This window comes from Acanthochromis polyacanthus, chromosome 7 (assembly GCF_021347895.1).
Source record: "Acanthochromis polyacanthus isolate Apoly-LR-REF ecotype Palm Island chromosome 7, KAUST_Apoly_ChrSc, whole genome shotgun sequence".
In the NCBI taxonomy this organism is placed as follows: Eukaryota; Metazoa; Chordata; class Actinopteri; family Pomacentridae; genus Acanthochromis; species Acanthochromis polyacanthus.
In genome coordinates this window covers 40,188,778-40,205,476 of record NC_067119.1, presented here as the reverse complement: position 1 = coordinate 40,205,476, position 16,699 = coordinate 40,188,778, and the positions used below count along the sequence as shown (strand labels likewise).

Genomic DNA, 16,699 nt, shown 5'->3' with positions numbered 1-16,699 from the left:
TGTCACTGAGAATTTAAAGGTGACATCCTTCACACAGTTTAGTCCACCAGAGTAGAGCAACATTTTTTTGTTCTGCGTTTGCATTTGAAAATGATTATCATCCAAAATATCCTTGTCTTTAAACTCCATAATACAGATATTGGTTTGAGTTTCAGAGAACCATACTGTAACACCTTTTATTGGCTTCATGTGCTTTACTTAACCCAGAATGATTGCTCTCAGTAGAGTACAATGCTCCAGCAAAGTTAAGTCCAATTACATTTGAGCCCTCAGGCAATCATGTACTCATAAATGAGTTATTTCCTTTGTTAATGCATCTTCCCTGAGTTGGATCTGTGCTCTCACTATCTGATAAAAATACATAATGCAAACTCGTTAATATGAGAGAGTGAGTGAGTGGCAGGGAGAGATTTGATTTGTTCTCAGGGAAAAAAATCCCTCTGTGAGCCTTCCCACACTCAAGGTAATTTCCTAGGAAGAGCGCAACGCTAAGTCAAGCCTGATCAGCCATCAAACCCAGACAATGGGCACAGAGACATAATCTGGGGACAATGACTTCAAAACAATTGAAGTAAATCAAGAGTGACTGGGAGCACTTCTCCATGAGCATGTGCGTGGGTCCTCGTACAAACATGGCTTTGTTAAAACAACTGCACTTAATGCAAATGAAGAGGCCCACGGCAATGCTTAGTGGGGCGTGGGCACTGCTGAGGACAAGGCTGGCAGATCAGCAGTCCTCAGTGCTAAAACACACACACATGCTGCACAGTGACCCTAATACAAAGCAGTCACAGAGATAATATCCAACTGCCACACAGAAAGTGAGCAAAAACTTTACTTATAGTCTGTCATGATGTGCTTCGTTTAAAATGTCCTTCTGACGACTTAAATAATAAATATAAAACATAAAACATCAGGATAATGTTGCTCCTAATGTGACTAACATATGTGTACATTTTAAATGGCATCCCTACACATTTTCTCCACTACGCTGAAACTAAATGGAATTGTCTTATAATTTGATCAGCAGTTAAAGTAAACAGGAAGTAGCCTAAAGCATGCTTTCAGTGGAAAATAATAATAATAAAAATAACACACATTTCCATCCTAAGGGGAGCACTGATGTGATGGCAGCTTCTGGGAGCGGTCCTTGTCCTTTTTGTCCTTGTGGTGCGCCTGACATCAATCTCTTCTTGATTTATTGTTTGTAGCTGAATTACTGCCTAACACAATGAAAACCAAGCAGCTGACGTTTCAGGATTTAAAAGGACTTCATCAGTTAGCAAATGCTCTCCACTTATTGGCCTGCGGCTTAAATATGTTGAGTCCAAAGTGGTGCATTGTGTATTTTTGTTTGTAGCTGCTTCCTTTTTATGTGCGCTGCTTTTGCTAACCTGCACTGATAGGATGTGTAACAAGAAAACAAGGAGCTGCATCTACCAGACAACAAACACTGCTTAACACACGCACACTGGCATGGATGATACTAGTTCACAAGTTGCACAAGGGCTACACAATATATCATTTGATAAAAACGATTTACTCTGATTTAACAGGTCTTGGAGTTTTTTTTTTTTTAAAACTGTAATTTGCAAGAGTTTGTTGTCATGCTCCACATGTGCACAGCCAACTGAGTAAGGAACCGGAGAGAAACACTGAAAGTAAGGTGGAAGGAAGATGATTTGGTTGCAAAAACAAATGCAACTTCAGTTATTATACCATTTACATCAGCACAACAAAGCTCTGTATGTATGAGTGCAAAGAACGATCTGAATGCCGTACGAAAACAAAAGACTATTTTGGATGCCGTTTTTCAGTGTCTGTCTATGAGGAAAGTTCTAGATGGCTTTTTCAGCTCGTCTTAAATGATTTTTCTTTTAAATGCAAATGTATTCCCCTACATAATCACCCTGATCATTCTACAGTGATTCATTTTTTCAAATAGTTAATTTGAGTCATCTGGTGAAAATTCTTGTTTTTTCATACTCTGCAATGTATATATGGCAGAAAAACAACACATCGCCATGTCACGTTCTTCCAGTATGCATTCTCCTATACTGTACTGACTCTGCCAACAGCTCACACTGTGTAAACTGGCAGGATGGCTACACACAGCTTGTGTGACATCCTTACAACGCCCTAACTGATATCTACTTTTTCAATAGCCCATCTTTAGCCACACTGCCTACCATGTATGTTTTATATTATATCACAACAACATGTCATGATAACGTTCGTGAAATGAAGCATTCTACTGTAGATGGTCAAAATATAACTCAAGGCACAGTCAGTGGTAGATGACAAAGATTGAAAGCACAGTAAAACCTGTCTTTCCCCTGCACTGGATGCTATGATGCATGCCATGCCAGGAGGCCAGATGGCCCGCTGTCTTCGATTTCGATCTTTTTCATTCTACAAAAATCAACCTTTAACCTCTAGCTTATCTTTAGTGCATATTGCTCAAATCAGATGAATGACAGAAGACAGACGAAGAAAGAATAAGGGGAAGAAGTCCTATCAAACATTAGTTGTCAGAATTTCTACAGCATGCAGCTGCCAGAATTAGAAGAATATATTTAAAAAACATTAAAGTATTTTCCACACAGTTAGTGATAACAACAGAAGATGGAAAATCATCAGTGATGTAAATTAGTTGGGGGATGCAGCAAGAAATAAAAAATGATGGTGTAGCTGTCCTTTAATGCACCACCACAGCCTGTTCTCTTCACTCACTGGCTGGCAGTCAGTCAGACTCTGACCTGTGGAAATGCGGCACAATCTGTCACCAGTGAGGCTTCATCTTTCACTTTGAGCAGCTCAAAATTATGACTCTTACTTAATAAGAGGTTTTTAGTCTAGTGTGCAGCCTGAAAACCCACCAGGTCTGCTACTGGAGAAGTACAGGCTGACGTGTAGGACCCTCAGATAGGAAAACCTTCTCCCTTAGTGCTTGGTAATCCTGGTGATAATTTGTGCTCTCTTGGCCAAGAGGAGGGGTTTGTTATTGTTTTGGTGTGATTTCACTGTTCTACAACGGGGCAGCCGCTCTGCGTCAGATCTGCATATTAAGTAGGTCAGTATTACACATAAAGCTTAACCCCATTCATCTGCTGCTGAGCGAGCGCCGACCATCGACTGCTACATGTGTCCAATCAAGGCAGACAGTAGAAAACATCCTCCGTCCAACAGGGATGTGGTCGCCAGTTTAATCACAGAGAGGTGAACCGTTTGGCAAACATAAACCGGAACCTACACTAAGCAGGTTTAGTAGCATTGCTGGGTACACAGCCAAATCCTGAAAGGGTGTGCTAAACAACAGAGCGGAAAGACTTGTGATCTCTCCCCCACTGTACCGGCTCATTCAACACAAGTACGGACACATCCAGCTATTTACGGAAGAAAGTGAGCCAGTTTTCAGACAAAAGGCTAACAGCATCCTAAACTGTGTAGTGACATCTGTAATGTTTTGTTTCAGCTAGCATTACATAATGGAGACGGGTGTGGTCAGCCATTAACTACAGCACATTCAAAGGGCTCAGAGCTGCTGGGGCTACAAAAATGCTCATTTAGAAACAGAAACAGCTCACAGAACACTCTAATGGTCAAATGAAACCCTGAATTAGAAAAAGTTCTGGACTGGCTCTTCATATATGTCAACAAGTTTGGGAAATATACTTTTTTAACATCTGAGCATGCACATCAACAAACTCTGTCTTGATATTAAAGTAAATAAAAATGCTATAGACCCCTAAATCAGAATAACGTATGCTTTATCAGAGTCTTATGTTGTTGATTAGTCATGAAAAATAAGAACCATGTCAGGTTTTTCCTGTATCAAGCAGGAAATAAGTTGTAACACGATGTGTATGAGTTATTTTACATTTCCTGCAGTGTGACTGCTGCATGGGTGCACATCTCAGTGCTGATGCTGAAACAAAACATCATGCAGCCCTATAGCCGAGCTGAGCACAAATGCTGGAAGCAAGGGGAAACCGTTAGCCGCAAAGCTACCTCTCAACCTGATGACATTATCATGTCGTAGCTTGATAGCTTAGAAACTAGCCACAAGCTCATTCAAGAGTCTGCTGGGTTTTGTTGACAGTTGGGTGAGCTCAAACCTAGCAACCTCTCAGTGATAACAATGAGAATGTCATGGAAAGAGCTCCACTGTTAGCTGCACCCACAACTACCATGTCTTACTTTTATTTCTCTGTTCACATACATTTTCAATGAGTGGTTGCATTTCATACTAAATAAAACAGATATAATGGACAAAGCTGACACCCTAGTGGTCTAGAGGTCTCATGTTCAATGATAAAGTAAAGGTTTAAGCCTTCTAATGACTAATTCATTTAAAAACTACAACAGTACCACTTTAAATCACAAAAATGAAGTGCCTCACAAAAGTATGTCAACAGTGACTCCTACCAATCCAAAGCCTACATATGAAGGCACTGCAACGAAGAGATATTTTATGAAAGGACAGTATCAGCCCTGTCCTGACCCTGCAGCCAGATGGGAGGCAGTGCAGTGATGCTCTGCCTGCTCTCCTGAGTGTGGTCATCAGGCAGAGATGTGTGGCTCTAACCCTGCAGTCCTTCAGTCCACTGCTGCTGGAGAAACACAGCAGGACACTGAGAATCAGCTCAGTGATTCCACTTGATTAGGCAGCAACACATATCCAGTCAAATGCAAGAATGAAAACAGATGCTGTTGCTGTTATCACTGTTCGGTCTATAACTGCATGTTTATTCATGAAACCCAGACTGTAGGACATGTGTTGAAAGATTGCAAAAATTCTGATATTTTCAGTGTCCATTGTCAAAAATCAAATAATATACTTTCTCAGTCAGCATGTACATTATTGTTAAGGGAATACATTAAAATAATATCATCCCTACAATCAGTGTTGGGGAAAGATAGACTGACAGTAGACATGAATCCACTACAGAATTACAGAGGTAAAAACATCTGGAACTGTAATCAATATTTCATTACAAACTATGGCGGCTTTTCAATACAGCCCTGTAAACAGAAATGCCTTACAGTCATTGCCCAGAGGAGCTGACCCAAATACAGCCATAATACAAGTGTTACCACAGATACAAGTGGTGAATGCTGCTCTCTCATCAAACGCTGGCCGTACCTAACCCGACAAATTTTACATCACATGATTTGTTGAGCTCCTGCAGACAGTGTCACATTAGGGGAGAGCTGGACGAGGAAATCTCATTAGGGTTGTTAAGAACATTGAGCAAGGATGCAATTACAAATGTCACCCGGCTATAAAGAGCTGCTAACCCTGAAGGAATTTCATTGGTTTGGATTTCCCTTTAGCTTAGTATGCCAGCGTAGGGTCAGTTCAACAAATGACAATTGGATAAGAATATTTATTTGTATGTATGCAGCTGGTGAGTGGTTTACCGAATATTAACTATTAATCTATTTAATTCATATCAATCCAGGTCAGTTTTGGCTCATTCAACCCATCAGTTTTACAGACATGTTCATCTGCAGTGGGAGATGAATCCTACCGTCTTTGCTGATTACCATGACCCTCAACTGTATTTTGCAGTCAGTGCTCATGAGCAAATGCTATCATGACAAAATAAGCTGGTGCACATGGCACATAACAAGAAACATCTCATTGTAATATCATCACTGTTAGCTTGCTTGGGTTTGTATTTAGAACACCAAGTGCAGAGCCACACAGCTAATCTCACAATCACTCTCATAAGGCACCACTCAAAAGTGTTTGTTGGTTGATTGAACTGGTGTAGATACCCCTTCCAGGGCATTTCTAGGACTGAACTGGGTAGGTTGCCTCTGACAGTTACTGAAACCAACAACACTGAAGCATAGTGGGTGAACATAGGGTGGGATTTGAGGAGAACTCAGAACTTGCCCCTGTGTTTGGTCTCCACTGATGGCTCATACAAAACAAAGCAACTACAACGTCTGGCAGCGACTACTTGAATTACAACTTATGTAAGTTAATGATGAATTATAAAGGAGTGAATGCCGGAGAATCATCTTCATACAGTCTCTCCTCATACTAAATATTTGTTTTAAGCATAATTTGTTTTCCTGCCACATGTGCAGTTTGTGCATTTGTGATTTGCAGACTTGCAGTTAACTATTTAGATCACTTGAGTGCCACAATATGAATATCTTTGAGGAAGATCGTCTTAAAATCTGCATTATTACTTCTATATTTATACAATAGTAAGTGTTCTGTCTCTCTATGGTGGAGAGCTATTTATTCCTCCTTTAAATGTGGCTGTGCAGAACAGATATGTACAATTTTGTTTTCCGATGAGGACAGACAGCACATTGGAAGAAGCAGTTCTTTAACAGATAATTTAACTTTTAGTTTTTCTTGCATTTGTCATCATTCATTTTCCCAAATCATACAGGCCAGAGGGCATTTCATTATCACCAGTTCTGATGAAAGGTTAGTTAATCAACAACCTGAGGTAATAAAAATAGCTCACTACTAGTTTGACCTGATGGATGTCTGTTGCCTCATTTGATGCACTCACTGGGACCTACACACCCAAAAAGCACAGAGGGTTGTTAAACACTAAGAATGGCAGATGTCATCTGAGGGGAAAGTACAGTCCAAAAGGAAAGCACAGAAAGGCATATAAGTGCTGCTGCTTAGTGTTTTGACTAAACTGAACTTACTCTTCTTGACATGAGCGAGGTTTAGTGCTCGACTGTCACTTTTTAAACTCATTAGTTTGTTCAAATGTGACCTAGAGTTTGAGGATACTGAGAGAACACAACATGTTTGTTGCTGTTGTGCATTCTGCTTATTGGAGGCTATAGGAGAGCACCTTTCAATATATCTTCGATGTGGTATTTCTTGAGGCGTTATACTGCTAAATGACTATGCAAAATAGTAATTCGAGAAAGAAGCATATTCTCTTTGATTGGAAGGAACCAATGTGGGATTCTGACATTTAAATGGAAGTTTTAGATAGCTGAAAATAGGTCCTACAAGCTGGAAATATCTCCTTGTGATGTCATGTCATCTATATTTGGCCAGCTATCCAGACAAATACACCAAGCAGCAACAACCATAACAATGACTCAGAAATGCAGAGGAGATTCTTAAAAGCATTCAGTGCATGTATGCAGCAGAGACCAAGTCAACATCCCATCATAACCAACACAAATCATAGGTTTTCACTCCATCAAATGCTAAAACAGAGCCTCATAACGGAGAGCTCTGTCTGAGCTCTAACTTTGAGCTACATATTGTACTGAAGTTACATAATGCTGCCTCAGATAAACTGTGGGCCTCTTTCCTCACAGCAAACATCTTCTAACAGGTGAGACTCAGCTGTACACGTGTGAATGCTTTCCTTCATATTAAAAAAGGCACACCTCAGTCAGTCAGCTCTGCAGATGTCTGGAAGTGATCTGACAGAAGAGTACCACCACTCCTGACATCATTAACAGCTGTAAATGATGGAGAGACAACATCTCTGAGCCCATGAAAGCAGAAAACGCCAACTGACATGACTAAACACAGGAGGCTGCTAAAAGCAATCACTGTTGCTGCTATCAAGCTTCTATTAACCTGCATGCACTTTCAAACGCTTTTGGCCAAGGGCTACTTGTAATAAAGTGTAATCGAAATGCTACGCACCAAAACTGAACTGAATAACTAAAAAAATGAACTGCAGGTCATCCAGTCCTGGTGAAATTAACCACTTCTTCAGTGTTTTGAGCTGAAAACTGAAAGACACATTCTGTGGACCTGTAACATTTTCATTATATTGCTGAAAAGGGGCACAATATCGAACCCCAAACTAAGGATAAAGAATGGTAACGGGGAAATAGCTGGTCTGGATCTGCTCAAACAGAATGAATGCTTCACATGAACCCTGGTTCCCTCAGTACTGCTTCAACCGATTTCCAGTCCTTACGTTAAGCTACACTAAGCAGCAGCTGCGTTCTGACTGTTGGATTTTCTCCTCAAAACTCTGGAAAGCAAATATTTCCCAACTTGCCAAAACTTTTTTTGTTTATTCTATTCATGGACTGATGTTAAAGATGAGACATTACAAAACATCTGAAGCTAGTGAAACTCATCGTGTCTAAACGTACCAGTGACTCCTCACCTTGTTGGCTGAATGTGTAGTTTCTGAACATCTAAAATACAAACCATGTTAAAAATCACAGTACAACTTATCCTTTTTTCAATGTCACTGTAGTGCTCTCGTGGCAGTGAACAGGACGAAAGCACAGACTGTCTCCATCTCAGCTCTTTACTTATGGTAAGAATACCTAAATCAGCTGGCCGGGGGGTCGGAAAGCTGGTTAATCTATGTAACCTACAGCGATAAGCTCCTGAAGGGGGCTAGGCTAGGCTAACAGAGTTAGCAGAGGCTGGGCTCAGACCGTCTGAGAAGGACTGTGTGTTTCTGTGGGAAAGCAAAGAGCCCTGGAATAACCCTCCACCTTCACCTACATCCCACTGAGCTCCAGACAAAACATCTCAGTCTTTGTAAACATGAAAAACATGTCCTGTACTTTCATGAAAGGGCCACCTATTAGGAATTAGTTTATGTAACTCTGTGACGTAGTTTTCAGGGCATGACAACACAAATCCTCTACGCACTGTGGATGTTGACTCAAGCTTCTGAAAAGCAGCAGCATTCCTATTCATGGTTAGAGGCAGAGAGAACAGCTGCTATTTTTACCGTGTTCCTAACCCACACACGCAGCTTCGTCTCCCAGTCGCAGCTCTGGTGACTTGTGGAGAAGCTGGAAGCAGGCTCTGCTGTGTGTGTCTGGGCTCTGAATATGAGGAGTAAGCAGGACTGGAAGATTTTACTGTCTTCAGGCAGGCCTGTGGAGTGACTGCCTGGATCAATGCACAGAGCAATGATTTTGCAGGGCTACAATGAGGACAACGTCTGAGCAAAGCAGAGTCCTTGTACATGTTGGGCCGGTCTTTAAGAGATAACCAACACTAATTCACAGCAGACACTGTTTGGGCTTCGCAGGTCACAGCTCTTGTGCTGCTAAACATAGGACTCCTTTAAACAGCTGCAGCCTCTTTGCAGGTAAATCACAAATCTCATAGAGGCAATTTCTGACTTTGCCATGAAAACTCACGGTCCACATAACACATACAAGTGGGACATATATGAAAAAGATCTGAAATAATTCACTAACACTGAAAATAAGTCTTAACGGTCTCATCACAAAGACTTGTTTCCAATTTTAATCACAATGAGGTGGAAGCTAGATGAATATTCAGTGTGTTTGTCCAGTCATCTACTCGCATGCAGTAGTTCAATCTAAATGCTATACTTCAGCGATGTTTAGATATCTTTTATATAATTGGAAGTACAAAATAAACACTGTGAGAATATGAAGATGCTTCTTACTATCATTCCTCTAACTTCCCTTCAACTAGTTTCTGCGAAGAAACTGAGTAACTGACAGTTGTCAAGCTAAATATTTGCATAATGCCGCCCCCGCCCTGCTTGCTGCTTCCAGGTTATAGACAAAGACTTGGTGGGTGTTTTCACGAGGCTTCATGTCTCTCAGTGCACCTGAAACTTAGCGGGTGTTACTTCTGTCTGCTTCTCTCCTGCTCTCTGTGCTCACATTTATTGCATCTTATTACAGCCACATTTTCAATAAATCTCATTTTCAATTACTCATGTACCTGCATGCAAAATAGTCCAGTCATTTGCTTTCTATGCAAATCCCGTTTAGATTCAAGACCGAGTTCAGCCAGTGACTAGGATCACGACATACAACTTATGTTTCACCTGTAAGTTTACAGCTAAACATGCCTCATTTTAACATTATAACTGAACACAAGCTACCATGTAAACATAACACCTCTTCACTTGCTGACAGGCAGTTTCATCCCTGTATCTAATCACATGGTCTATCAGCCAGTGTGTGGAAAAGTAGCAGTCTGATGGTCAAGCAGTAATGGGGAAAAATAATTATTAAATTTGCACAAATTAATTTCTTAGCCAGCATAACAAGCTAAAACACAACATATGTTAAAGAGTGTTAATTGAAAAAGTGTTCAGCTCTGAAATACAACCATAAATTTTTACAGAATCTGCTTTAACCGTACACTTTTTTATTTGATCCAAAGTCAATGTAACATTTTCATTTGTGCAGCTTTAATTCATCGTATACTACAGTTAGCGTGCAAATTAGTTCCTCTAAACAACAAATCAACGTGACCTGTCTCTTCAGTTGTGTTCAAAAAACAAACGCACGTCACCAGCAGCGCTCCTATACGGTGCTACTTTATCTAAAAGCCCTCAAGAGAAAGTCAGAAAAGCAGGCTGACCTGTCACAGAGGAGGTTGATTGCACCGTAGGAGTCGCAGGCGCAGGGCAGGCAGCCGCTGGTGCCGTTGGTGAAGTGTCCCTCCTCACAATCCTCACACTGCAGACCGGTGTAGCCCGACAGACACGAACACTGGCCGGTGCTCTGGTCGCATTCCTCCGGATCCAAAATCCCCTCACCACCGCTGCTGCAGTTACAAAGGCCCTCTGCAGGAAGGGGTCGAAGGGGCGCAACGATGAGAGAGGAACACAAAAAATTACTGTATGAGATGTAAAAGCAGTGACGCACCTTCAAGTCTGTACAGTTTTTCTTTTCTTTTTTATTTTGTTGTGTCTGTTTTTATGGGTAACTTATTTATTTTTTGACAACTACAGACCCTTGTCTAAAACTAAGTAACTCAGTGGATGAATTTTAATCCTCTCAATTCCACATTGTTTCTCAACAAAAAAGTTGAATTATTTATTTTATCAAAAATGAACAAAAAAATGGAATCAACATGTACAACATTTCATCGAAACTGCAAAAATAGTGGTGGCTCTCAGTACTATATATAGATTTTATTATTTACATTTTTACAACCTCGGATTGTTTCACACTACTCTGTACGACTCCAGAAAGATATTTCAACACGCTGAATCTTCCAGAAACTTGCTCCTCTGGCTACTTTTAAGTTATTTTGTGTTCATTCATCAAGAGCATATTATTTTGCCCTCAGTCTCTCTTATTTGTTTAATTACTTGTTTACAACGTGCTCTATGTAAACACAATCTGCAGTTCACCTGTAAAGTCACTGAATTTTGTCATGTGACTGCTGGTCACAACTCAGTCACTCGTGGCATACTGCACAGACTTTTTTTTCAGAATCTAGTGCAAGCTAATTTCTTGGCAGATTTTTAATAAAGTGGTTCAGTATCCTGATTTTAAGCTTGGCTGATCCAGAAATAGGTGAGGGACATTCAAAATGTCAAAAATCTAAAGATTAACAACAACAGTTTTTCCCTCTGATAAATAGTGTGATTTTGTTGATATTTTTACAATAAACCAGCAGGTTTAAGGGGGAGCTTCACCCGGCCGAGTACTAAAAAGGACCAATGTTGAAAGTTTCACATTGCACACACTTTTAAAGATAAGGTATGCAACCTGTACATTTTAGAGACCTCTAAACACCAACTTCACTGTGAAACTAACTTTTTTTTTTCATTTTGAACAACTGGATTGAGCTTAAATACTGTTGAATTACGGAACCCGAAATTACATCTTGTATTTGCCCCATGCAAAATCTCATGCAATATTTAACATAAAATGATACCAATGCACCCGTAGTACTGCAAGTATGGACCTGTGCACCTATTAGGCATTTTGTCATATTTCACTGTGGTTACCATGGTAATGAAACGAAACAATTGCTACAAAGATTATTGTATATAACTCAGCATAGAAGGAAGTTATCAAAAAAAAAATGGCTAATAGGTGCATTCTACATAGCCTATACTACCAGCATGCCAAAAATGGGAAGTTTTGGTCAAAAGCGTAAAAAGATAAATTAAGGGGCAGTTTATGTGTGTCCGGAAATCAAGTTTTGAGAAATCGGCACTTAAAGTTTATGATTGATGATGACTCATTATTTAAGCCATCAAATAAAAAAAATCATCAGGAGAAAAGAACACATGTTTAGGTATATGATAATCATCTTTTTTAAAATTGGACTTTTTCACCCAAATCTATCATATTTGAAGGTAAAGCTCCCCCTCAAGGATCAGAAAGATAAAAGAAGAGCAAACTTAAATCCTCTAAGGTCCCACACATTATTTTTTTACCCTTTTATAAAAGAAAAAATAAGCAAGAATAGCTGAAATGAGCAGTTAAAGAAGAGACTGGCATTAAATTACTCTATTAAAAGATCCCAGTCCTGGTCGAGTGACGCACTGTATTTCAAGAATGGGGAAGTCAGGTCGAGATGTGAACCAGCAGGGATCTTCTAGGTGTGAAGCGACAGTGATAATGACCATCCATTTTCTGGCTGGATGGAAGCTCTCAGTAAAGGTTACATAAACCGTTTTTTAAGGTAGTAGTCTGAAGAATTCAAAGCAATCGTCAATAGTTGGCTGTTCTGAATCTCAGTCAAAAAAATGTGCTCAGCCAGAGAAGTTGCTACTGGTGCCGAATACCTTCAACAATACAGTGGACAAGCCCTAATGCCACTGCGAGTCATGATATATGTAACTCCTCTTGCACTGTAATGCAGGAACAGTTGAAAAGCTGCCAGATATTTTAATTTCCCTACACCTACACTGTTAGTAGTCAAGTCTGCATGTGTGTGTAGAGCAGTGGATCTCAAATTCTTCTGTCATGCCCCCTTGAGAGGACAAATATCAATAAGTATTTGAGAAGCAACATATAAAAAATAGGAGCTAGACTTAATTTTCCCAAAATAAATCATATTTTCTATCTCGGTTCACTCCATAATTCTCCCCTGGTCATCCAGCCACCCTCCCCCTCCGGTATCTGCTGTGGCCAATAGAAATAGGAACACACTGTATTTCAAAAATGAGGAAGTCATTTTTCAAACATGTATCATTCACCTGTTTAGTCCACAGGTGCCAATGACTTGCACTTTTTGTTATCACACCGCTCAATATTTTTCATTTGTCACACTGGAACATCTTTGTTGGTGGCTATGTGTTGGGAAATTTCTTCCAACAGTGGTCTAAGTGTTGTCGTGTGTAGAAACAGTAACGCCGCCTGCCTTCCACAGTCATTCACTTAAAGCTGCCTTGTCCATTCACAGTCCTCTGACATCATCGGCCGCTGGGAGCTGCTCCGGACAAGGTGCTAAAGGAGCACAGAGATCTGCGAGTTCACTTGCTCATCCAGATTTCTCTCAGCAATCCACAAATTTAAAAGGTTGCTCTTTTTCTTCCTGAGCTTGCATCCATAACCTCTGTTTCAGATCCTTGCTTTTCAGAAAGCTTGATTTATGCTTTTCTAAAGATTTTCACCATTCCCGTCTAAAGCGGCAACGATAAACCCAGTAAACTGAATGTGGCAGTGCCGCATATGAAGCATTTGTTCAGTTCTAACTGGTGGTCTCCGCCAAACCAGGTCATATGCTGACAGGATGACCCTGTGAAGCACAGAGTGGCAATCTATTATTCATCTGATCTCAGGTTAGGTGTGGCAATAAGGCCTGACTACATGTCTCCATTCCATGCTCAGCAGTCAGACAAAGAAAACAGACCAATAAGAGAGCAAAATCACCCTATTTTTCAAATGTGGCATACACACAATACCTCAGCTAAAGGTTAGATAAAGTGGAAAGGACAGCTGAATTTTAATGCATCTCTGCATGGGTGTCCCACTCAGATTATACTCCTCTTCCACTGCTGCTCTTATTTTTATGTAACTAAGAAAGGTCTGTAGTTATGCAATCCTGTGGAGTCCACTGTCAGAGCCTTTGCTAGAGCACCATCCACTGAAGAACTGTCGGCTCCAATCACGGCTTAGCATGTATGAGATCCGGTCAGCGTGTATGCACCTCGCTCTGCATACAAAGTGCAGTCCATTCGTAAAACCAAGTCTCCTCTAGGTGTGGGATTGGGCCCCTGTGAGCTGATTATGTGAAGCCACCCAACGAGTTTGATGCAGATGAGATTGGAACTGTGTGTGGTGTAGTGTGAGCAGGAACTGAGGTAGAGTTCACCTCTCCTATCTGCCTACTGGCTGTGAAGTGTTGTGATGTGACGGCATGACTGGTATTCAGACACGGGCATCAGCAGGCTGTTCAGAACAAGCCACGGCTCAAAACGCCTCTCTTTCCCAATTTACCACTCGGTATACAGAAAATAACTGCTGTACTTTCAGAAAGCACTGAGAGCTACTTGACAGAAAAGAAAGCCTGAAATATGCGAAGACACACCTCATGGCATCTGTCTGCGATGCCTTGGCACTGTCAAAGAAAGTATAGTGGTGGCTGGGTGTTAACCCCAGTTACGCCTTTGTTGATGTCACAAGATCATGTGAGCCAGAACAATGGAGAGTGTCGGGATTCTTGAAGATGATGGAAGGGTGACGCACGCAAGGGTACAAAATTCAACTTTGACTTCAGGTGAGAGATGAAAAACAAAACAATATAAGCAGCAATTATACAGCACCACTGAGCTCTATTCATCTGACACACAAGAAGCATGCAAATAGGCTGATTACAGGTCAATCCATGTACTACTCATTTGGACTTTACAACAGTAACCATCGTTGTCTCTTAAACCCCAAAATGGCGCCCTTGTTTTGTCTGGCCAACAGAAGAAAACCCAAACATATCCAGTGTGCTGTCACAAACGAAGAAATGAAAAACAGCAGAAGAGGAACAGCAAATTTTCACGATTAGAAAAATTGAATGCAATCATATTTACGTATTTTTATGCCAGTTGACAGATGAACGTACGCCTTTATAAATCTCCACTGTCAAATCCGTATTAACATGCTGAGATTTAAGAGACATTTCCAACAGAATAACAATGACTTGAAACCGACCTCTTCGTCTTTAACCGGCTAACTACCACAGGACCAGTTTGATCCCGCTGCTTTCCCCCAGCACCATTACTAGTAAAGTCTGGAGGTATCCCTGCTGCTGTGGCACACCAAACACTGCCATGATCAGCCCTTCTAAGAATATTTACCAGTGATGAAAGGGAATGTTGTGTTCTGCGCTCTCACATCTTTGACAAACATTCAAGAACCATTTTGAGAGAGAACCCTCAGCCTGGCTGGAGAACAACACATCCACATGTATACTGGGATGTATGTGAGGGAAAGGAGGGGCCCCCACTGTCATTGCTCATTCATGGCTTGGCCTGCCTGGCCATTTTGGTTGAATGGCCTTGTTCTGAATATGCCAAGCAAACAACAATAGAGGGGATGCAGCAGCTATGTGAGCAGCTCCTTGTGATTCCCTAAAAACAGCTGAATGTGGCGGGTCTAACACCAGAGGATCAGGTCTGTGTAGATTATATGTGAACTGGATAAATTGAACAACAACAGGATCACCCCACCCCCTCGCCCCCTCATTTCCAGCCCGCTGTATAATATGTGTCATCCTATAATAAAAAGGCCTCTGCTTTATAGTAAAGGCCACGCAATAAAAATCCACACTGAACAAATTGTGCGTGAACGGTGCTTTGGATCTGGTGGTTTTCCCTTTACTTGGTGGCTCGTCCTGCATCTGAGCGTCTGCCTATTGTTGCAATCTGGTTTATTCGGTCGCTCTCTGCGTCAAAAGCACAGTGCGACCATCCTGAGGCAGACATGGATGTCTTGTTTTTCACTGGCTGTCTTTCTGATTGGGACTGTGCGTAAAGCATCATTTGCAAAAGCCGAAATAAAATGATCTCCCAGATTTGTTGCTTTTTCATTTGAGATCACTCACCTTGACTGCTCTCTATTGAGGTAACAGATGTGCCAATTTTATCTGCAGCCCAGGCATCGTTTGCTGTGCGCTGGGAAACCATGGACACCATGGTCTGCAGCGTTTTCTCCGGAGAAAAAAGTGATGTTTGTGCATCGGTGGATCGTTTGCCGGTTGATCTGGAAATTATCTGATCTTTAGTGGCTGAGAATATTCCAGGATCGGGGGCGGTGGTGGTGGTGGCTGTCGGGTCCGCTGCTGGAGGCTGGAGGGTGGTTGCAGTTTCAGAGACAGGGCTGGTAGTGGTGGAGGAGGCTGGCCCGGCTGGAACAACTGCTGCGAGTCCGGCTAGAGGCCCGAGAGTGAACGTGCTGTCGGGTAAAGTCGGAGGCATGTCGGTGTGGAGGGTCTCCCAGGTGTCGGAGGCTGAGCCGGGCTTCCTGGAGATAGGCGACGCATCGTAGCGACTGATGCGGGGTGCAGCTTCAGAAAATCCAATATATACATAGAAAATAAATAGCAGAACCGGAGATATGTGCATCATTAAGGACGTTAGCCTCATATTCAGTTTCAGCTCTCCATGTAAGCCCCAGTAACGGTCTCTCTCAGACCTTTCCCTGAATGGACGCGTACTCCACCATTGATGTCTCCCGGCGGCGTACGCTGCTGTTTGTTGCCCTATGAACCACCGTCCACACTTCACCTGCGCTGCAACCGAACCCGGGCCCGCCGGGGGGATTGACGGGCTCCTCAGCCAATAGGAGCCCTGGAAGAATGTCCGTGGGTGCTAATTTGTTTTATGATTGGACAGTCGCTTCAACATGGAGACAGTATTGTAAAGTGTCAAACGTCCCCAGTTCTCTGAAAATCATCACAGCATAACCGGTTTCATTCACGAACTGACACACTCATGCTACTATAAAGATCGTGTATTTAGTAAATATTGTGTACTTGATAGAT

General features: G+C 41.6%; 1 protein-coding gene across 1 annotated transcript in view; it reads right to left on the bottom strand.

Moving 5' to 3' along the window:
- Nucleotides 1-16,477, bottom strand: part of LOC110969932 (multiple epidermal growth factor-like domains protein 9) — a 43,224-nt gene extending 26,747 nt beyond the window's left edge. The window contains exons 1-2 of the mRNA XM_022220116.2: nt 15,761-16,477; nt 10,340-10,544 (exon numbers count right to left, since the gene is read on the bottom strand). Of these exons, the coding sequence (XP_022075808.2) occupies nt 10,340-10,544; nt 15,761-16,301 (746 nt within the window). The 5' untranslated portion in view covers nt 16,302-16,477. The remainder of the gene's footprint in view (nt 1-10,339; nt 10,545-15,760) is intronic.
- Between the last annotated feature and the right edge of the window lie 222 nt (nt 16,478-16,699).